Genomic DNA, 23,068 nt, shown 5'->3' with positions numbered 1-23,068 from the left:
TCTACACCTGTTGACATTTTTTACTAACGTGTATATCTACACCTGTTGACAATGTTTACTACCTGTATATCTCCACCTGTTGACAATGTTTACTTACCTGTATATCTACACCTGTTGACAATGTTTACTACCTGTATATCTACACCTGTAGACAATGTTTACTTACCTGTATATTTACACCTGTTGACAATGTTTACTTACCTGTATATCTACACCTGTTGTCAATGTTTACTTACCTGTATATTCCTCTGAATTACAGGTGAGAGAGAAAAGCCATGTGTGGTCAACATTGTGGATGATGATAAATTTGAAGTGACAGAAGAGTTCCGATTAGTCCTGGGCAGTCCAAACAGTGTAACAGCCGGCGGGGCCAACATCGGTCTCCAGAACGACACCGTTATCAAAATTACAGACGCCGGGGATAGTAAGTAACAGCAGTCACCATTGTCATATGTCATGTAAAGTCATGTCTTACTCAGATTTATGTCCCTTTAGCCAGTGAATTGACCACAGAACACCAAATGTCATGAATCTATTAATTGATTTTTGCTTCAGTTGTGTTGTATTAATTTCATCACATAAACTGCCATGTTCTGTCATGTCATACAACTATGTAAAAAAAAGTTGTCAAAAAACTATTGTGACGTCATTGATGAATGACATCAGGCTGATATCACATGATTGATTTGTTGGTGGAAAACTTACTGTTTCAGTCAAATGAGCCAGTCTTATAGGAAAATAAAGATGAGTTTTCCATTTTTATGCCCCCACCATGGAATGGGGGGCATATAGTGTTACCCATGTCTCGTTCGGTCCGGTCCGGTCCGGTCAGATCCCGTCCCGTCCGGTCCGGTCCCGTTCCGTCCCAATGCAATGTAACTAGCTAATCTTAGGAACTGCTGAGATTTCAGGGTGTCAATTAACTTACGTGTCAGCGGTGGCATTTATGTCTTACAGACATTTTCTAGTTTCTCATAAATGTGATACATAATCTTACACTTATACCTATGTGATATGGAATTTATTAAACTTGCGTAACAAATTCCATATTCCTACTCATGTTAGATCCCCTTTATGTGATATGGACAGTTGTTGACTATACCTGTACGAGTCCGTCAATTTCGTGTCTTTCAGAGCCCGTGATCAGGTTTGCCGATGACCAGTTCGTAGTGAATGAGCCGATCTTTAAAGAGGACATATCTAGACTAACCATTCCCGTCGTCAGATCTGGTGACCTCTCGGAGAGGTCGGAGGTCAGAGTGTTCACCAAGGATGGGTCAGCGAGGGCTGGACAAGACTACAACGGTTTTTCTAGAGGTAGGACGCGAGTTTTGATCTGTTATTGTTAGGGATCAAAGAAATAATGGAAACAGAAACATATCGGCCATTCCTGAAAAGTAATGATTCATAAATATACCTGCCAAAAATAATTTAACTATCTGAAGGATGTGAGTCATCAAAATTAACAATACAACATGGTCTGTAGGTATCTAAAATACAGCATGATCTGTAGATATTAATACTCGTGAGATAGTACGTTCTACTCTCATTGGCTGAAGGTTTTGGTATTCAGGGCTCAAAGTGGATATTTTTACCAGGTAGCCTATTTGGCTACCAAGTCATAAAATCTAGGCGCAAATTGGAAAAGTTGGTCGCCTGACCTAGTTGTAGTAAATTTGAATAAAAACAACTCTTTTAATTCTTTAGATCAATATAACATCTCTTTGTAATGTTTTCGATTGTGAACATCATTTTAGCATTGACTGCAACCTTTGAAAGATTAACCAAATCGCAAATTTACATTTTTTTTTATTTGTACAATTTTTTAGTTGCCATGCAGGCGCCTTATAGGTCAATAACTGGTCGCTAATGGTGAATTTAAGGTGCCATGTAAAATAGGTGCCACTTTAAGCCCTGGTTTTTTAAAGTTTACAAGCTGTAAACAAATCATGGTTATGAAAACATTAACTACTCCGTGCTGGTAGTTACTGACAACCATACTGCCATGTTGTGTCATTTTTAAGAACTGTTTGCTGTTACAATACGAAACATTATATAAGACATACCAAAATGATTTCTGATGTGATATGAGCTGGGATTCTTGTGTAGGTATTTATGATGTCAATTTTCTTCAGGTTTAAACTACAATTTATTAAATAAGTTTTTTTATTTTTGACAGTGCTGGTGTTTGAGGAAGGGATGTCACGTTTGGATGTCGAAGTGGAGATCCTGTTTGATGATATGAAAGAGAATCGAGAAGTTTTCACAGTACATCTACGTGCGAATCACAACATGGTGGCTGAAGTCAGGGTCAGTATACATGTCAGGGGAGACAACTCTCAAGTTATTTATCGGGGAATCGCTAGGTTACAAAACAACATGGTGGCCGAAGTCAGGGTCAGTATACTTGTCAGGGGGAGACAACTCTAAAGTTATTTATCGGGGAATCGCTAGGTTACAAAACAACATGGTGGCCGAAGTCAGGGTCAGTATACTTGTCAGGGGGAGACAACTCTAAAGTTATTTATCGGGGAATCGCTAGGTTACAAAACAACATGGTGGCCGAAGTCAGGGTCAGTATACTTGTCAGGGGGAGACAACTCTAAAGTTATTTATCGGGGAATCACTAGGCTATGTAGTTACATTACAACATGGTGGCCGAAGTCAGGGTCAGTATACATGTCAGGGGGAGACAACTTTCAATATATTATCTGGAGACCACTAGGTTATATCACAACAATGCAAAGAAATGACATAGCAAATCACAAGAAATAAGACTAAATCAACATATAATACAAAATTGATGTTTTCGTAATTACGATTTTTGTCTCTGTTGAACTCATACCCATTGACACCCATAATAGGTTTTAGTTGAACTAGACAGGGCTGAAGGTCAGTGGCTAGGTAGCTCAAATGGTTAGGGCGTTCAGAGTTTGGAGGTCCTGGGTTCAAGTTCTGGTCTGATCATTACATTTTTCCACCCCTAAAGGTTTACTGTAAAAATGTCCTACTTGACCTCATTACAGTTAGTATAACCCGCCATGACACTGACCAATTTATATCAAATCATATTATCATTTAGACTTTCAGAAGAATTTACAATTTGCCAATGGCTGTGTGTCCAGGGGCAATTATTAGATCTCATACTTTTGTGATGGCATGTTAAACCAAAATTTATTGTCATATGTTTGATTACAGAGGAACGCCAAGGCCATGGTGTATGTGGAGGAGAACAAGAAGATCATGGACGTTGTGTTCCCGACCCTCCCCATCGTCGTGTCCCTGAGGGATTATGACGATCCCCTCGGTAACAGTGACGACCCTGTTCACGGATACCCGGTCATCTGCATAACAGTTAGTATAGCAAAGTTCTTATTTCTAAAGATTATTCAGTGACGTCTGATGTCTGTACAATGGTATTTAGATCCTGTAGGTTGTCCTAGGGAGCTGAACTTACTTGACCTATAAGTCCTGATATCTATTGTTATATCACCAAGTTCATCTAAGCAGAAATAAGTTAAGATGTGGTCTCCTACACACTCTTAAACAGTTACAAATATATATTTCCTGTATGACTGTTTACAGCCAGTAAGATTTAAATGTCTTTTTACCTGTATGACTGTTTACCTGTGCGACTGTTTACCTGTATGACTGTTTACCTGTATGACTGTTTACCTGTATGACTATTTACCTGTATGACTGTTTACCTGTGCGACTGTTTACCTGTACGACTGTTTACCTGTATGACTGTTTACCTGTGCGACTGTTTACCTGTGCGACTGTTTACCTGTATGACTTTACATACTGTAAGTTTTACCTGTATGACTGTTTACCTGTATGACTGTTTACCTGTGCGACTGTTTACCTGTGCGACTGTTTACCTGTACGACTGTTTACTTGTATGACTGTTTACAGCCTGTAAGTTTTACCTGTATGACTGTTTACCTGTATGACTGTTTACCTGTATGACTGTTACCTGTACGACTGTTTACAGCCCTGTAACCCCAAACACCCAGACTTCGCCACAACAGGAACACTGTGTCAATCTCAGGAAATCAACGACACACTCACCAAGTTCAACTGGAGAGTGGCTCCCCCTAGTGGCCCTGATGGTGTCACCAAACCTCTCAGACAACTGGAGACATCAACGTTTTTCGCTTCCACAAGGGGGATAACCCTAGACAGCATCTACTTCAATAGAGGTCAGTCGCAATGCATTACAACTGTGAAGTAAATTATTCAAGTTTTCTTTCATGAATATTCATGTAGATTTTTGACAGTATGAACCCAGTTTGGCAATATAACGAAACAATGCAATGGTAATGAAAGTGAAGAGGTTGTTGAAATATCTTGGCGTTATGTGAGGTGATAAATGAAATAACAGACATTGTATCAAGGTTTCACCACGTTTCAGAATTTCATTGATGGTATATTTTGTTTCAGGAAGTAAAGTCCAGTGCCTGGCTCGGGCAGTGAACTTTGACGGTGACCCAGGACGAGAGATTGAGAGTACCCCAATCACAATTAGTACTGACGAGGGACTCTGTCCTCCAAGGAATCCAGCCTCTATCGGATCAGAGCCATTTAGCAGTCGTCTTCGATATCTAGGTAAAATTATGTTCCTCTAATTTTTAATCACAGAAACAATAACTGATAAATCAGAAATCTGATGGAAGTGAATAACATTAAGAGTGTTCGTAATGTGGCTAGATTAGGGATATTTTTGTTCTTTGTCAAGCATTGAATTTTTCATAATATAAGACATAAAGATAGCTGTGCTCTATCAAATAAAATATTTTAAGTGTTTCATTCTGCTTGGAAAGCTTCATGAGAACATATCCTGATGTAATTTGATCACATCTTCAATTTAATTTTTTATTTTTTCATGGACCCTTTTTTTAAATTTTGACAGGTGCTAATGACCCAGTCCACCCTAACATGGTTCAAGTTACCATAACGATTCCCCACCACGATGGACTACTTCCTGTGCTGTCAACACACCAGCTTTCAAACTTTGAATTCATACTTACCCATAATGCACTGCGTGTGGCCCAACACAAGTGTTCCAACCTGCTGGACATCAGTGACCTTCAGGTGACCTCTGGATTCGGTTTTGTTTCCAATAGTACTAGGAACCATAACTCGCTTGGACTAGAACCGTACCAATTTAGCTCAACTCTGAGGGGCGATTCAACTCTGAGGTTCTACAGGTAGGTCAAGGCGTATTTGTAATCACTAACCAACAACACAGGGGTTTGACATGTTCCTATGACCTAGAATAATATAGTTCACCCCAGGGTCAACCCCTCCCCCCCCCCAGATCATGTAATTTATATATATAATTAATAAGTGATCTTGGGGGCAGACCCGAAGATAAATTTTTCATTCTGAATCTTAAGGACGTGTCAAGCCCCTGTGTCAACAAAACACCTGTCAATCCTACCAAAAATTATGGCTGTCCCAAAATTCATTCGATTCATGTACCTTTTGAATTTTTCTATCAGAGGAAAGGTTGTTCCACTTTAGTAGGCTGTTTCATTTTATGGTAAAAAGGTAGCTTGAATTTTTGTTTTCAGATGATGCAATCACAGAAGAAAATTTTTGTGAAGTTTGCAATTAATTAAAAAGGACAAATTTTTGTCAAACGTAAAACTAGGTTTCAGCATTTTAGACTTTCTGTGATTAATTACTACACAAGTTGTATAAGATTCTCTGTAAGCTTGAAATTGAGGCTTAATTGATATTTTAATTTGTAGGAGTCTAGACCTGGAATCCTGTCTCTGGGAGTTTGATGGCTATTTCGACATGTCAGAGCTCGTGTCTGTGTGTGGAGGGGAAATCTCGACAGATGGCCAGGTATGTATTTATTAGCCCACCATCATCAGATGGTGGGCTATTCAAATCGCCCTGCGTCCGTGGTCCGTCCGTCCGTCCGTCCGTCCGTAAACAATTCTTGTTATCGCTAATCCTCAGAAAGTACTGAAGGGATCTTTCTCAAATTTCATATGTAGGTTCTCCTTGGTGCCTAGTTATGCATATTCCATTTTGGGACAGATCGGAAAACAACATGGCCGACAGGCAGCCATCTTGGATTTTGACCATTGAAGTTTGTTATCGCTATTTCTGAGAAAGTACTGAAGGGATCTTTCTCAAATTTCGTATGTAGGTTCCCCTTGGTGCGTAGTTATGCATATTGCATTTTGGGACCGATCGAAAAACAACATGGCCGACAGGCAGCCATCTTGGATTTTGACCATTGAAGTTTGTTATCGCTATTTCTGAGAAAGTACCGAAGGGATCTTTCTCAAATTTCATATGTAGGTTCCCCTTGGTGCCTAGTTATGCATATTGCATTTTGGGACCGATCGGAAAACAACATGGCCGACAGGCAGCCATCTTGGATTTTGACCATTGAAGTTTGTTATCGCTATTTCTGAGGAAGTACTGAAGGAATCTTTCTCAAATTTCATATGTAGGTTCCTCTTGGTGCCTTGTTATGCATATAGAATTTTGGGACCGATCGGAAAACAAGATGGCCGTCAGGCAGCCATCTTGGATTTTGACAATTGAAGTTTGTTATCGCTATTTCTGAGAAAGTACTGAAGGGATCTTTCTCAAATTTCATAAGTAGGTTCCCCTTGGTGCGTAGTAATGCATATAGCATTTTGGGACTGATTGGAAAACAACATGGCCGACAGGCAGCCATCTTGGATTTTGACAATTGAAGTTTGTTATCGCTATTTCTGAGAAAGTACTGAAGGGATCTTTCTCCAATTTCATAGGTAGGTTCCCCTTGGTGCTTAGTTATGCATATTGCATTTTGAGACCAATCAGAAAACAACATGGCCGACAGGCAGCCATCTTGGATTTTGACAATTGAAGTTTGTTATCGATAATTCTCAGAAAGCACTGAAGGGATCTTCCTGAAATTTCATATGTAGGTTCCCCTTGGTGCCTGGTTATGCATATTGTATTTTGAGACTAATCAGAAAACAACATGGTCGACAGGCAGCCATCTTGGATTTCGAAAATTGAAACTGGTTATTGCTATTTCTAAGAAACTAATGAAGGGATCTTCCTGAAATTTCATATGTAGGTTCCCCAAGGTGCCTAGTTATGCATATTGTATTTTGAGACCAATCGGAAAACAACATGGCCGATAGGCAGCCATCTTTCTCAGAAAGTACTGAAGGAATCTTTCTCAAATTCCATATATAGGTTCCCTTTGGTGCCTTAATCTTAACTTTTATATATAGGTTTCCCTTGTTTGAAAAGTACTAGAGGTTTCTTCTGAATTTACACAGATTAGTAAGACTTAGAAGAAGAGAAAAGTAGAGAAAAGATCAATCGATACCTGTTTACTGCTTCTTAAAATAGATTCAAGGGGAGAGGGAAAAACATCAAGTCTGTACTTAATTGTCTCCCCTTTGTCATGATGACTAAGGGCCTGTTCATTTATGCAGAAAAACCAAGTTGTCAATTTTTCATTGTAATATTTCGGACCTGCAGATATGAAAGTTTTTACGTTGATGTTTATTGTGGTACAAGTGTTTGCATTGGTTGTACCAGAGTTGTTAGTTTATGAAATGATGACTGTACTGAATTGTCTGCCCCTTGTCCTAAAGACCAAGTCAGTACTGAATTGTCTGCCCCTTGACCTAAAGACCAAGTCTGTACTGAATTGTCTGCCCCTTGTCATAAAGACCAAGTCTGTACTGAATTGTCTGCCCCTTGTCCTAAGACCAAGTCTGTACTGAATTGTCTGCCCCTTGTCCTAAAGACCAAGTCTGTACTGAATTGTCTGCCCCTTGACCTAAAGACCAAGTCTGTACTGAATTGTCTGCCCCTTGACCTAAAGACCAAGTCTGTACTGAATTGTCTGCCCCTTGTCCTAAAGACCAAGTCTGTACTGAATTGTCTGCCCCTTGACCTAAAGACCAAGTCTGTACTGAATTGTCTGCCCCTTGACCTAAAGACCAAGTCTGTACTGAATTGTCTGCCCCTTGTCCTAAAGACCAAGTCTGTATTGAATTGTCTGCCCCTTGTCATAAAGACCAAGTCTGTACTGAATTGTCTGCCCCTTGTCCTAAAGACCAAGTCTGTACTGAATTGTCTGCCCCTTGACCTAAAGACCAAGTCTGTACTGAATTGTCTGCCCCTTGCCCTAAAGACCAAGTCTGTACTGAATTGTCTGCCCCTTGACCTAAAGACCAAGTCTGTACTGAATTGTCTGCCCCTTGTCATAAAGACCAAGTCTGTACTGAATTGTCTGCCCCTTGTCCTAAGACCAAGTCTGTACTGAATTGTCTGCCCCTTGTCCTAAAGACCAAGTCTGTACTGAATTGTCTGCCCCTTGACCTAAAGACCAAGTCTGTACTGAATTGTCTGCCCCTTGACCTAAAGACCAAGTCTGTACTGAATTGTCTGCCCCTTGACCTAAAGACCAAGTCTGTACTGAATTGTCTGCCCCTTGTCATAAAGACCAAGTCTGTACTGAATTGTCTGCCCCTTGTCATAAAGACCAAGTCTGTACTGAATTGTCTGCCCCTTGTCCTAAGACCAAGTCTGTACTGAATTGTCTGCCCCTTGTCCTAAAGACCAAGTCTGTACTGAATTGTCTGCCCCTTCTCCTAAAGACCAAGTCTGTACTGAATTGTCTGCCCCTTGACCTAAAGACCAAGTCTGTACTGAATTGTCTGCCCCTTGTCCTAAAGACCAAGTCTGTACTGAATTGTCTGCCCCTTGTCCTAAAGACCAAGTCTGTACTGAATTGTCTGCCCCTTGTCATAAAGACCAAGTCTGTATTGAATTGTCTGCCCCTTGTCCTAAAGACCAAGTCTGTACTGAATTGTCTGCCCCTTGACCTAAAGACCAAGTCTGTACTGAATTGTCTGCCCCTTGACTTAAAGACCAAGTCTGTACTGAATTGTCTGCCCCTTGACCTAAAGACCAAGTCTGTACTGAATTGTCTGCCCCTTGTCATAAAGACCAAGTCTGTACTGAATTGTCTGCCCCTTGACCTAAAGACCAAGTCTGTACTGAATTGTCTGCCCCTTGTCCTAAAGACCAAGTCTGTACTGAATTGTCTGCCCCTTGTCCTAAAGACCAAGTCTGTACTGAATTGTCTGCCCCTTGTCATAAAGACCAAGTCTGTACTGAATTGTCTGCCCCTTGTCATAAAGACCAAGTCTAAAATGAAATATCCCCTTCCTCACTTCAGCCAATCGACTTGAAGCAGTCCAGAGTGACCATGTTCGTTCCGTTGTACGTGTCGTACATTTTCCATGCTGAGGCCGGAGGATGGACAGCTGTCAATATGCAGACAGATCTCGAGCTTAGTTTCGTTTACGACACAGCCATCTTATGGCAAAATGGAATAAACACAGCAACCAAGTCGAAATTCGGAGGTTAGTCCCGAGATTATGAAAGACTTTGAGTTGTCATATTGTATTGAAATACTGTTTGCAGCATAACTTTGTAAGCACTATAGATTAAAAACTATTGTTTTATAATGAATTTTTAATATGCTTGTTACTTCTATCTAAGCTGTATTTATATATACATGTACATTGAATATCAGTTTTACCTTCCTGACATAACCTGCATTACCAGTTAAAACATTTGATAGCTGAAGTCACTCTAAAATTTCCATATGACACTGAATACTGATTAACCCAAAAGACTGATGCATCCTGGGTAAATATTGAATGTGCATTGGAACATCCAGATGCATCCTAGGATATATAATTACTGGTCACAGAACATCTAAAAATTGTGGAAAAAAGATGTGTGTTATGACCCCTGGCTTGTAAACTATTTTAACAGGTGTATACTTCGAAGTATAAAACATATTTGTGAACATGTCTGTCAATATTTTCAGGATCCTTGTACCCCACCAGTCTGCGTATCCAAGACGATAAACGACTCTTAGTGACGATTAGGACGACGCCCAACTTTAGGGGCCAGTTTGTCCCTAGTAATTCAGGTAAGTCAATTACAGGTAGCACAGGTAATTATTACACTGTCATGTGTAAATCAAATTACACAAAATTACAGATGTCTTGGGCCGTTGATGATGTTGATTTGCCCAAAGAATCTATCAGATTTGGAACGTAAGCTAGCATTTTGCTTTTAACCCTTCAAAATAAAGTTTTTTTAGTCTCCTATCAGTGAAACGGGGAAGGGGGATGGGCAATAGGTTTCCTCTCCAGCATTCTTGAATGACAGATGTAAGAAGATTTGAGTTTCAGGGCTTTTGAGTCAATGTCAAGATCACTGTTACTATTCTTATCGAGGGCAAGTAGGGGATATGTTTTACGGTAATTTACTTTAAAAACGCCCAGTATGGATTGTTCAATTTCCTTAAATTTCTATTTTCAGGCACTGGAGTTGTATCCATGGTTACCTCACCAGATCACCCAGATATGACCTTCACCTTGACCCTTGTCAGAAGTGACCCGACCTTTGACCAACCCAATCAGCTGTGGCAGTTTGAGTCAGATTTTGCAGTAAGTATTTTGTTACTTAAACCAGTTATTATCACCTTTTAGCCGTTTTTGTTCGATAATTTTTCTTACTTTCACTGTTTGTCATCACAGTTTTGTATTGGTCACAGTTCGTTTAAATGAAAGTATCTTTGAAATTTGTTCAATGACACACATGGAAATCTAAAAGTTCAAAACGTTTTCTGCTTTGATGTTTTCATTCATTTTGCAAGTAATGAATAGTCAGTAGAAAAATTTTGAGATGTTTTTTTAGATTTTGAAGGATCATGAAACCGAATTGACTTCCAGACCATTTCATAATCCGTTAATGATGTGGCATTTTTAAATTGGCAAAAAAAAAAAAAAAAAAAAAAATTGCAAGAAGTTGTAAACATGCAAATTTGTGTGAAAGTGAAAAAATATGTTTTTCGATCTAGAAGCACCGCTGACCAGCATTCTCGGTCCCTATTGGCTGGCAAGCTATCGCAACTGAGAGTTGCACAAAGGGAAGTAACTCTGACACTTCCTACGTTGACACGTTACACAAGCATGTCATTCATTGGCGTTTGTTTACAGGTGAAGGACTACTCAGGACTTTACCATGTGGCTCTGATTCCCTGCACCGCTGCAATTACACAGCCCTACACACTCCCTCCTGTCTGTAACCCCACTGACCCCATCACCTTTGACCTCCCAATCAGATTTCAGCAGACCAGTGACCCTGTTCCTTCACAATACTCACTCAACACCGACTTCCGTCTCTTCAACAAGCGATCACTGTGGCTGTCCCCCGACACTCCTACACTGGGTGACAAGTCAAACACCGCCTTTTCTCCAGGTATACAGATTAACAGTTACTCACGATTTACGGAATTTTATCTTGAATCTTCCTCAAAGGGCCAAGAAGTTGTTAGTTAGATGTTTTTCATCCATTTTACAGAATTTTATCTACAATTTTCCTCAAAAGGCTAAGAAGTTGTTAGTTAGATGTTTTTCATCCTTTAAAGCCCTTGAAGTAGCCAAGATTGTGCCAGCACCGTTTTTTAGGTCACCTGAGACAAAGTCTCAATTGACCTATTCTAAACACCTTTTGTCCGTCGTCGTGAATCGTGCGTCGTCCGTCGTCCGTCCGTAAACAATTTACATTTTTGACTTCTCCAAAACCCCTAAGCCAAATTCAATGAAATTTGGCAGGAAGCTTCTATGACTAAAGGTCAACCAAAATTTTAAATTATATGGTCCCCAGCCCCAAGGGCCTGATGGGTAGGGCTAAAAAGGGTCAAATTGACTGAAATTTCAAAAATCTTCGTCTCTACTCTCAGATATGATGGAAACAAATACTCTTCATATATGGAAGGGTCTTAAGGTGCTTTACCAAAATTGTGAATTTCATGACCCTGGGGTCTCACGTTTACCCCTGGGGAGGGGGTAAACTTTACTATAGTTTATATAGGGAAATCACATTTTTGACTATAATTTGTTTGATTTCTATTGGAATTCATTCTAACTTGGTTAACATTATCAGCATGGGATGACAGTTTGATTGCATGCCCATGTTAGCCCTGACTGACCCCCAGGGGCTGATGAGTGGAGCCAAAAAGGGTCAATTAAATTAACTGAAATATTTCAAATCTCAGGTGATCGTTAAGGCCCATGGGCCTCTTTTTTTACATTACGATCATAATATGTCGTTTTATTAAGATATCTCGCTGTCAGTTCCATGACAATTGAAGATAGCACTTCTATTTCAAACGTGTTTCCTCATATTTCTATATTTAAGTTGCTCAATTTTGTTTTTGAAGTCTAAATACATGAACATTTAACGGCAAGACCAGATTTTATCTTTACAATTTTTCAGTTTTAATCCTCTTTAAAAAGGTCAGATGTAAGTCAAAACCTGTAAATTCTGACAACTGAATGATTCAACAATTTCTGCTCAAGCCTTATGCTGATGAAATCTACCAAAATGTTTGTTCCTGTGGGTCTTAGATTAGTCAAGTTTTACTGTATAAAACTGGTTTCAATTTGTCAAACTTCTGTTAAAATGACTAACGACAATATGTTCGCCCTACCAGGAGATACGATATATGGCCGATTAGACGTCGACCCTGTCCAGACCTTGGGGGCAGAGTTTGACCTCGGTCTGGAAAAAATCTTTGTGTGCTCCGGTAAAGATGGTTACATCCCGAAGTACGCCCCTACGAAGGGAGAGTATGGCTGTATGGGGGAATCCAAAAACCTCGAGCACAGGTTCAAAATTTTGGTAAGTATGATTCTCGACTGGCCCCGTCTCTAGAATATTAAAATTATAAATAATGTTGAGCTTTATGATTTTGGTCTTAGGCTATGTCTGATTCTAAGTTTGAAACTATGGGCAGATAATCTAGTATTCAAATTTAGCTTGGCAATTCTTAACAAAAAGAGCTTAATTAGGGTCTGGTTGCCAGTCGAGCTTCTCTACCTAGGGAGATCAAACCGTTGTAAAACATTCAGACAACCTAATCGTGGTTTTCACTTTCATCAATTTGTTTTACAAGTTTAGATTTGTTTGTACCTGTATTAAGATATGACTCTCACAGAATCAATTTAGGAACATAAATAAAATGAAATCTTCTAGATTTCCTCTCCATTTATCTTGTAATTATGTACCAATATAACGCCGAAGTTTGTCAGCGCTCTAGCGGTTTCATTCCTTGAAGGATTTTGATCAAACTTCACAAAATGATAAAGGACCATATTATCCAGACAAGTTCGAGTTTCAGGGTTTTTGGGGTCAAGGTCATTGTTACTGGGCGGGGTGTTGGTGGGGGGTAGGATTGTATTGTGTGTATCATATATACAAAAACTCACTGTGGCCTACTTTTGACCTTTGACCATGAATATCTATATAAAATTACCATGATTATCAGAGTTGGGGAGAAAGAAAGATTATATATATATGTTTATATAAATGAGTTGTGCTGTTGTTATTAACCTTGACATGACCTTGCTGTTTACAGGACCTCAGGGATCCACACACAGTGGACGAAAGCTTCGATGGCATTCCATTCAATGCGAGGATGGCCAAGGGCGATCCGAGTGCCAGAGATCTCCTCCGCCAGCCAGGGGCAGACGGCTTCTCAGTCGACACCAAGCCTCTTTTTCAAGTCGGTCTATTTATAGTGTAGTAATCCTATTTTTAAACCATCTTTGTTGCAACATAGAGGCCTGAATAAAGACAGTTTTTCTCTCATCAAATATCTCAATCAAATATTCAAGGATTTATAATTTGCTTTTTTTCTTAGCACGACATTACCCTAGTGTTCCCAACAGATTCAAATATTTGAAAGATTTTCAGGATTTTTTATCTCCAGTTATAATGCTTTACATAGGACAACCCTGGAAAACTTAGGGCTCAAATATCAGTTTTAGGGGTGAAAACCCTATATTTAGGAGGAATGTTTAAAAAAATATATATAACAAAACGAGAGGGGGGGTATGGGCGTGTAATTCTGAAAGTATAGGCCTTTCCTGGTGTGGACATAAAGGCATTGACACTTGACCAGAAATTTTCCTATTTTAAGAAATTCTGAAGTAGCTATGTGATGTAATTTATCATTACTTAATTAGCTGTATGATTTCTTGGTGTTATAATTCGTACCTTTCTATGACAGGTGGATCCCGGAAGGATGTGGTTTCTCCATGCAGTGTTCTCCATGGGATCCAATGACAACTCTGTACAGAAGCGAAGTGTAACATATCATTCCAGTTCTGCTCGGGAGGTCATAGGTCGCGTGAAGCGCACGGAGACCCCAGAACAAGGCACAAACATGGTGCAGATCGTATTTAGTGAAGTACCCCAGGGAGATAGCGCTCTGGGGTCGTACGAGGTGTCGGAAAACGGACGCGACACACCCTCGATCATGTACATTCTCGTAGGCATTTGTCTGTTGCTTCTCATCTGCGTTATCCTCCTCATCGTCTTCATCAGGCGGCGCCACAAACACTCATCGCCACCTCCCTACTCCAACCAATACTCTCACTGTGGTGTCGCGAGACGGCACCACCAGTGTACTTTTCCTGTCGGAGAAACAAAAGATGGCCGAACAGGATCGGACAGAGGTGTGACAAAAGCTAATACTCGATATGTTCCAAAGCTGTGATCATGTGACATTATTTATTTCTTAGTCCTGTTTATTTGTTAAATCTGCTCATATCGTTAGCATCAAACACTGCTTTAGGTGATGTTATACTGAGGATATTTTTTTCCTGTGATTGTGGTTTTGTCCCTTGTATGTGTTAGCACAGGTGCCCCCGTCTTGCAAAACCAAAACTTTCAAATTGTTTTTATTGATTTGAACATTTTTTTTTTTTTACAGATCAGTTTATTCCTCAATGTGGGAGCATTTTATCTGAAAATGTGCAAAATTGAGGAAACTGCTTTTTTTTCATAAAGCAAAGGTTGTTTTTTTAACCCTTGCACCCCTACTGACCATATTGGACTTCAAATTATGAAAGAATGGCAGAGTCCACTAAAGTTTCTTAGGGTTGAAAGGGTTAATGAGTGTGTAAGGGTAGTATAAATCACTGACCCAAATGGAAATTTCAAACAAATTTTCAGATCTGCAGAAAATGTAAAGTTATGAGCAGAACATTATTTAAACTTGCTTGTAGCCTGCCAGTATTGTTTTAAAATAATCAGCTTTAAATTGTTATCATCATATAGCCATATCGCACATTTAAACATTCAGAAATATTTACAAAACATCGCTGAAAATTTATTTTATTCCAAACAGCATATCATGGAGACGAGTGGTGTTATATAAAGCGTTTGGTGTTAAGTTGTAGTGTATCATATAATATATGTGCTTGCCTTTGTATTTGTTATTGACCTTGACCTTGACCTTTGACCTCAGACTGAGGTTTCATTCCTTGTGCCCAGATGACACTTTTCTTCCATTTGCTGTTTTTGCCCAATATTGCCATAATGAGAAACGTCAATCAAATACTATATATACAGTTCCCTTTCAATAAATATTTGTTTATTTAGAAGACAATCGCCTGTTTAGATTTCCTGAGATTATTCTTAAGTGGATAGTGTAAAGTTAGACACAAGTTGTCAGTGCAGTGTTACTTAACATAATGAGACATGAAAAACAGAAATATAGGTTGTTTTGACATAGAATAAAGGTCGCTGTGACTTAAAGGTCGTTGTGAGGTAAAGGTCGTGACTGTTTCGATTTCTATAGCTTTAGATTGTGCCGTCTTCCAAAGAATGTTTACGATGTTTGTTTTTAGTGATGTTGCTCACTTGTGATGCTGTTTTGTGCCGTCTACATATTACTGTTGTTTCTCGAGGGAAACACATTCTGTGCTATATATACCAGAATATCAAGCCGTTCCTTGTTGTATATATCGATATTGTGTATCAAGGGAGATAACTCTGAAACAATTTTTCTCGAGTGAAAATTTTGTTCCTTTTTGTGAGGTAGCCTTACTACAGTGTCAAAGGTTTGTAAATGGCTTTGCCAAATTCCATTTTGTATCCATATAATATATATTTATAAACTGTATGCTGCGGACGTGTGACGCCATTGTGATGATGTATATAACGATTTAATCAATGTATTTATTTACTGTGTCGTGTGACGTTGTGTGACGTTGTGTGACGTCGTTGACGTGCGAGGTTGATGAGAGTAACAAATCAGTCGAAGAAAAAAAGACATGTCAGCCGTGGTTTACTTAAAACACATTCTACACAATGAAAGTCGGTATTTATTTACTTCCGAGTGTAACGTGTATGGTATTTACTTGTATAGAATGTTTCAAGTATCCAGCAATTTTCTCCCAAAAACTGCTGCTTTCGCTTCAACTACAGCAAAGAACTTTCCTGGATTGTTTTAAAACAATGTGGATCTCAATCGTCAGAACTCATGTACCCGATATTTGTAAATTTTTCTTTTGTTTTTGTTTGAATGGTTTGTGACTAGTTTTTAAAACAAAGCATTTTGACAATAATTTGTTGATGCTCAACTTAGAATATTATGATACAACTGTGTAAAAGCGGCGTGTTTGAGATCACCTTGCTAGCTCAGGCTGGTAGAAATTTCCTTTTTTAATAGCCAATAGTGGTAGAATGTTTCTTCAAGGGCAAGCGGTCGGTAGTTCAAATCCCAGCTTGGGTTCCTATTACTGTGGTATATTAATGCTTGTCAGTCTCGGGACTAAATCTGGACAATACGCAATTCAACACAAGTTGGATTTTGTTGTTGTCGATGTTAATGCTTTACAATCTCAATTTTTCCCCCAAAAACATGCAGGCATTGATCTGAATTTTGATAGAAAATTATTTCGTAAAAATTTGAAGGTTAGATTCTAGATATTTCAGTTGTAACTCAGTTTTTGCGACTATTTATTTACCAATATAGATTACGCTCGTACCGAGAAATGTCATTATTTTGATAAGATTGTTTATACTTTTATAGACGCGAATACCTGTGTGTTGTACGTGTGAAATTGTTGATGTTCTTTTTTGCAATATGATTGTGCCAATACAACTAACCAAGTTACCTCCCCTTCTCTTGTTTTTGTTGTAACCATGGCAACACTTGTTGTCTAGATGTTTCATTACAGATTTTTTTTACACGGGCATCCTGAATTTGATGTAATAGAAAATACTCATTAATAGATCTCCACGGGAATTTAACCAGTAGTCAAAACCTACAAATGAATGCTTTGTTGTAGAATATGGTCAATTTTTATTTCACTTACGAGAAATATATGGTTTTTGTGCCTTACCCATTATTCGGAAGAGAAATATTGTTATCTAGTTTCAGGGATTTTCTTTTTATAACTGTATTTTTCTAAAAAATAGTCAAGCTTGTGTTTTTATTATGTAATTATTACAGGACGAGGAACCTGCTGTTTTGTAATATAATTAGAAAATCGAAAATTTTTACATCACCATGCAGTGGTGAAGACTATATGCACAAACAGAAAAATTTGTAAAAATTTAATTTTATAGAATTATTTTGAAAAATGTAATGGACAATGTGGTATGGTGGCCATGTTTTGTTTATTTGTTTACTCTTTATCTCCATCCCCTCATCTTTCTCCCTCCTTCCTTCCCTCCCTCTTCAGCCTACTGTTAGCCCTGCTGAGAAAGGGTTATTCCTATATTTATCCGGCAATAAGCCCATGTCTAGTAATAAGCCCTGTTGTAAATCAGTGAAAATGCTACCAGAGGCTTATTTATTGTCCTGCAATAAGCGCACTCGCTACTTGGAGTAAAATTGTACTCCATAGGCTTATTACGGGCTAGATATATGAAGAAGATAGAATTCTGGCCTTGTTTTGATCAAATGTATGATAAGCAAAACATTTGTTTTCTTTTTACAGTGTGTGCTAATAAAAGAGATGACACCAGTTTCAAAATCATGATCGCTAATGCAAGGTGTTAACAGAATTTATATTACGCAATTAAATTATTTGATATAAAATTTCGGTTTTATTTTAATTATTCTGTACTTTTCCTATAGAAATGTCTTTTTCTTTCCTATTTATGTAAATAAATATTATTTCCGCCCCATCAAGAGTTTCTTCATAAACGTTGTATGTTTATATAGCTACTGTGACGCAGTTTGAAGGTCATGTTACGACAGCGATATGATGTTAATATTGGCACAATCCAAGCTCTGCCAGTCGTTATCAAACACGTGTTATGCAATTTATGTAAAGGCGTTATGAAATTGATAATATGTGGTATTTTTAGCCCACCATCATCAGATGGTGGGCTATTCAAATCGCCCTGCGTCCGTGGTCCGTCGTCCGTCCGTCCCTCCGTCCGTCCGTAAACAATTCTTGTTATCGCTATTTCTGAGAAAGTACTGAAGGGATCTTTCTCAAATTTCATATGTAGGTTCCCCTTGGTGCCTAGTTATGCATATTGCGTTTTGAGACCAATCAGAAGACAACATGGCCGACAGGCAGCCATCTTGGATTTTGACAATTGAAGTTTGTTATCGCTATTTCTGAGAAAGTACTGAACGGATCTTTCTCAAATTTCATATGTAGGTTCCCCTTGGTGCCTAGTTATGCATATTGCGTTTTGAGACCAATCGGAAAACAACATGGCCGACAGGCAGCCATCTTGGATTTTGACAATTGAAGTTTGTTATCGCTATTTCTGAGAAAGTACTGAAGGGATCTTTCTCAAATTTCATATGAAGGTTTCCCTTGGTGCCTAGTTGTGCATATTGCGATTTGAGACCAATCGGAAAACAACATGGCCGACAGGCAGCCATCTTGGATTTTGACAATTGAAGTTTGTTATCGCTATTTCTGAGAAAGTACTGAAGGGATCTTTCTCAAATTTCATATGTAGGTTCCCCTTGGTGCCTAGTTATGCATATTGCGTTTTGAGACCAATCGGAAAACAATATGGCCGACAGGCAGCCATCTTGGATTTTGACAATTGAAGTTTGTTATCGCTATTTCTGAGAAAGTACTGAAGGGATCTTTCTCAAATTTCATATGTAGGTTCCCCTTGGTGCCTAGTTATGCATATTGCGTTTTGAGACCAATCAGAAGACAACATGGCCGACAGGCAGCCATCTTGGATTTTGACAATTGAAGTTTGTTATCGCTATTTCTGAGAAAGTACTGAACGGATCTTTCTCAAATTTCATATGTAGGTTCCCCTTGGTGCCTAGTTATGCATATTGCGTTTTGAGACCAATCGGAAAACAACATGGCCGACAGGCAGCCATCTTGGATTTTGACAATTGAAGTTTGTTATCGCTATTTCTGAGAAAGTACTGAAGGGATCTTTCTCAAATTTCATATGAAGGTTTCCCTTGGTGCCTAGTTGTGCATATTGCGATTTGAGACCAATCGGAAAACAACATGGCCGACAGGCAGCCATCTTGGATTTTGACAATTGAAGTTTGTTATCGCTATTTCTGAGAAAGTCCTGAAGGGATCATTCTCAAATTTCATATTTAGGTTCCCCTTGGTGCCTAGTTATGCATATTGCCTTTTGAGACCAATCGGAAAACAACATGGCCGACAGGCAGCCATCTTGGATTTTGACAATTGAAGTTTGTTATCACTATTTCTGAGAAAGTACTGAAGGGATCTTTCTCAAATTTCATATGTAGGTTTCCCTTGGTGCCTTGTATTGCATTTTTGGACCAGTCTGTCCTGAAAACAACCTGGCAAACAAACAGCCATTATTGTTAAATCTCAACTTTCTTATATAGCTAAGGTTCCCTTGTTTGAAAAGTACTGGAGGGATGTCTCGATTTGCACAGATTAGTAAAATGAAGGGAAAAGTAGAGAAAAGATCAATCTGACATGGAACCTATATGAAGATCATTCAATGGTGGGCGCCAAGATCCCTCTGGGATCTCTTGTTATAATACATAATAATCTAATAAGGAATTGAAAAAACTTTTGACTCGACCAGCAGGTATTGGCGACAATATGTCATTTAGGTAATGCATTTATTATTTGACTTATGCAAGACTTTATTTTTTAGCGTAAATTCGCTAGGGGTGTAGAAGGCAAATACCTTACTAATTTTTAATGAGGCTTCGGCTGCTTTTGTGTAAAAGGTGAAAATGGTTGAAACAGTTCAACCCGATACAAAATACAGGTTACTGTACGAAATATAAACAACAACCCCAGATGAGGATCGAGCAGGATCGACTTCAGAGGCTGACAAAGGGAATATTATGGATATGCAAGCAATAGACCCAGTATGATTGACAGATGTTACAAAAAATATGTAAAGTATGGAATTAAGAACTTGTTTCGTAACAAGTTTATTGTATTGGTTACAAGTTTATTTTACGACTATTTTGCGTTTTATTGTAATGGTAGCCATATATCCAGTACAGATATTTTTGCCAGCTGCAAAATTATAGTTACATGCGACCCGGACTGTTTCAACCAGTTACACAAATACCGCCAATTATACTTGTGTGTTGGTGTTCATGAATGCAAAGTGACCACTGGTCAGTTAATGGTCAGTTTGTATAAGAGGTGATAGTGGTCAGTTTCTGTTGATCAGGTATATATAGACTGTTACAAGTGATAACCATGTATAATATTGTAATTAACGTTGCCATATCCAATTAATGTTTGTGACAGAAATGTCAGATGATCGCTATAGCTTGTGTGTGTGAAGCAATGAACCAGAACGCCTGTGTAATTAACAATTTAGCACAGATTTTGATTTTTAAGAAATAAATAAAAAATTTACAGATAATCATTGCCTTGATCTAGTTCTGAATTTTTAATATTTTTTAAGTCGAAAGTCTTTTACATCAATTTTGTCATCGTCAAATACCCACAGGTAAGTGCTGCGCTAAACTTAAGTAGCACAGTACAATCAACCATGGGTATCTGACGATGCATTTTCATATATATCAATTTTAACTCTTTATGAGAAGGGAGATAACTCTTTCAAGGTTTCTTTCCAGAAATTCCAATATTTCCCTTGTTTTCCAAAATAGCCAATTGAAAATCAAAATGAAAGATATAATATATTAGAAATACTGCAGTCAAAATTTGACACTGGTTATTATAAATTGCTACGCTGAAGTATTGTTTGGTCTGAGAGAAAATGGAGTTTGATTTGATGATGCGAGATACTGATGAAGCTGTGGTGAGATAGGGATGCGAGAGTGTGGTCCATGATTGTCTTTATTGACATGGGATGCAATAAATAGTTGTCAACAACAACACCTTTGTTTATCTTTTGTTGTTTACTTATATTAAGGTGATATTAAGCTGATTGTCTGTATAGAAATTCAGTTGCCTCAATTTCCACTACAGATAAACAAAAACAAAACAAAAAAAGAAAAATGTGATATGCAAAACCAGAGACGTATAGATACTGTATATTTCCCTGGCAAGAGTTTTAAAAAAAACTTGCAACTAAAATTTAATCCAGAGATATTACTTTTTGTTAAATCAGTATGAGGTGGCATATAAACATGGTGTATGGTGGAGAGAAAAAGCAACATCACAATAAAATCTAATACTAGCTTTGATTAATGAACATCTACATTCAGATACATCCTTAGACTTGCCTTAGTCCCCAAGTTTTTATACAGAATTGCCCAAGTTGATTTTAATACAGGATTATCTCCCCCTTGTGTGAAACTTCAGAAAAGACATATCTTTGCGATTAAAATTATAAAACCCTATTTCAATTATAATTCTAGAGACAAGGGGCTAGTCTAATATATACTTAATTGGTCTGGTTTCAATCATAATTTCAAAAATATTGAAGTTTTGAGGAGGGATGCTGACACTGCTCAACGCAGATGGAACATTAGCTCCCAGTTGCTTTCATTTAAGCTTTGATGTCAATGATTAGAAAAGTATTTTCAAAAATTAATTATAAGCATTGATGTCAATTATTGTTTGGTTTCATAAGGGTATGAAAAAAAGTTTGTTTGCAAACTGTATGAACCTGATGAAACCAAAAAATAATTGACATCAACGCTTATAATTAATTTTTGAAAATAATTTTCTATTTAAAACATGTTTTATGTACAATTTTACTGGTTTGATATGGGATTCTTTCTCTCAAATCAATACACAATCGCATTGTGACGTCACAGTTTTTGCGCCATTCTCGGAATTTTTTTCATAGTGGTATGGAAAAAAAAACTCAACCAATCAGAAAGCTGCATTCTGCGTACAAACAATGGAAAATTAATCATATACTTACATGTATGTGTGAAAACTCACGGATGGCAAAGTGATTACATACTTGTCCTTCACTTAAGCAGCTGGGGTTTGATTCCCCAATTGAACCTGAAAAGGTGCGGGGGTCACCTGCCCAGCCACATGGGTTTTCCCCCTTTCCTCACACAGTAAGATCCATAATGCACTTTTTGAAAAATAAATAAAGTTTACATGTTGTAAACTTTGATAGATACATATATGTATCTCCACATATTTTTAGCTCACCTGAGCCAAAGGGTCAGCTAGGATGACCTATAGCCATTGTGCTTTGTCCATCATCATGCACTGTCCATAAACTTTTCATATTTTGAAATTCTCAAATTCAAAGTGTGGATCAGCAATCGAGTTCCTCGAGTGGGATTCAGCTCAAACTTGTAGGTTACCCGAGACAAAGTTTCAGATGACCTTTTGTGATCACTATCTCAATAACAAAGAGACACAGAGTCATGATATATTCTAGCAGAAGCATGCTGGAATGAAGGGCCACCAACGTTGTTTAAAACAATTACCTTGACCTACTTTTAAGGTCATAGAAGTAACATAAGTTAAAATCTTCTTTTTTTTTTCTCATATATATTTTTATTAATCATATATGCAATTGTAACAATACACATATATCCAAATCCACTAAGAATAAGATTATAATTAGAAACTGACATACAAATATGAGAATTATTAAGTGATAATATATCAATACACTTGTATGATGTTTCCTAAAATCTTTAACATGATTTCTTTCCAATAACCAGGAGGCCCTTAGCTATGAGATATGGTCAGCTTCATGCCGGTGTCATGTGGGATTTGTATCCCCCATAGGATAAGTACCCGGATACTAAAACAGGCCA

General features: G+C 38.2%; 1 protein-coding gene across 1 annotated transcript in view; it reads left to right on the top strand.

Moving 5' to 3' along the window:
• The window catches only part of LOC117329853 (extracellular matrix protein 3-like), a 119,029-nt gene extending 100,801 nt beyond the window's left edge, over positions 1 to 18,228 (top strand). The window contains 16 exon segments of the mRNA XM_033888029.1: positions 260 to 424; positions 1,135 to 1,317; positions 2,180 to 2,310; positions 3,199 to 3,354; positions 3,995 to 4,202; positions 4,444 to 4,608; positions 4,913 to 5,210; positions 5,757 to 5,856; positions 9,221 to 9,407; positions 9,881 to 9,985; positions 10,381 to 10,508; positions 11,061 to 11,322; positions 12,560 to 12,747; positions 13,484 to 13,630; positions 14,138 to 14,482; positions 14,484 to 18,228. Of these exon segments, the coding sequence (XP_033743920.1) occupies positions 260 to 424; positions 1,135 to 1,317; positions 2,180 to 2,310; positions 3,199 to 3,354; positions 3,995 to 4,202; positions 4,444 to 4,608; positions 4,913 to 5,210; positions 5,757 to 5,856; positions 9,221 to 9,407; positions 9,881 to 9,985; positions 10,381 to 10,508; positions 11,061 to 11,322; positions 12,560 to 12,747; positions 13,484 to 13,630; positions 14,138 to 14,482; positions 14,484 to 14,591 (2,876 nt within the window). The 3' untranslated portion in view covers positions 14,592 to 18,228.
• The last annotated feature ends 4,840 nt before the right edge of the window (positions 18,229 to 23,068 follow it).

Source organism: Pecten maximus, chromosome 6, assembly GCF_902652985.1.
Source record: "Pecten maximus chromosome 6, xPecMax1.1, whole genome shotgun sequence".
In the NCBI taxonomy this organism is placed as follows: Eukaryota; Metazoa; Mollusca; class Bivalvia; order Pectinida; family Pectinidae; genus Pecten; species Pecten maximus.
The sequence above is the reverse complement of the archived record's forward strand: the minus strand, read 5'-3'. Positions and strand labels throughout refer to the sequence as shown.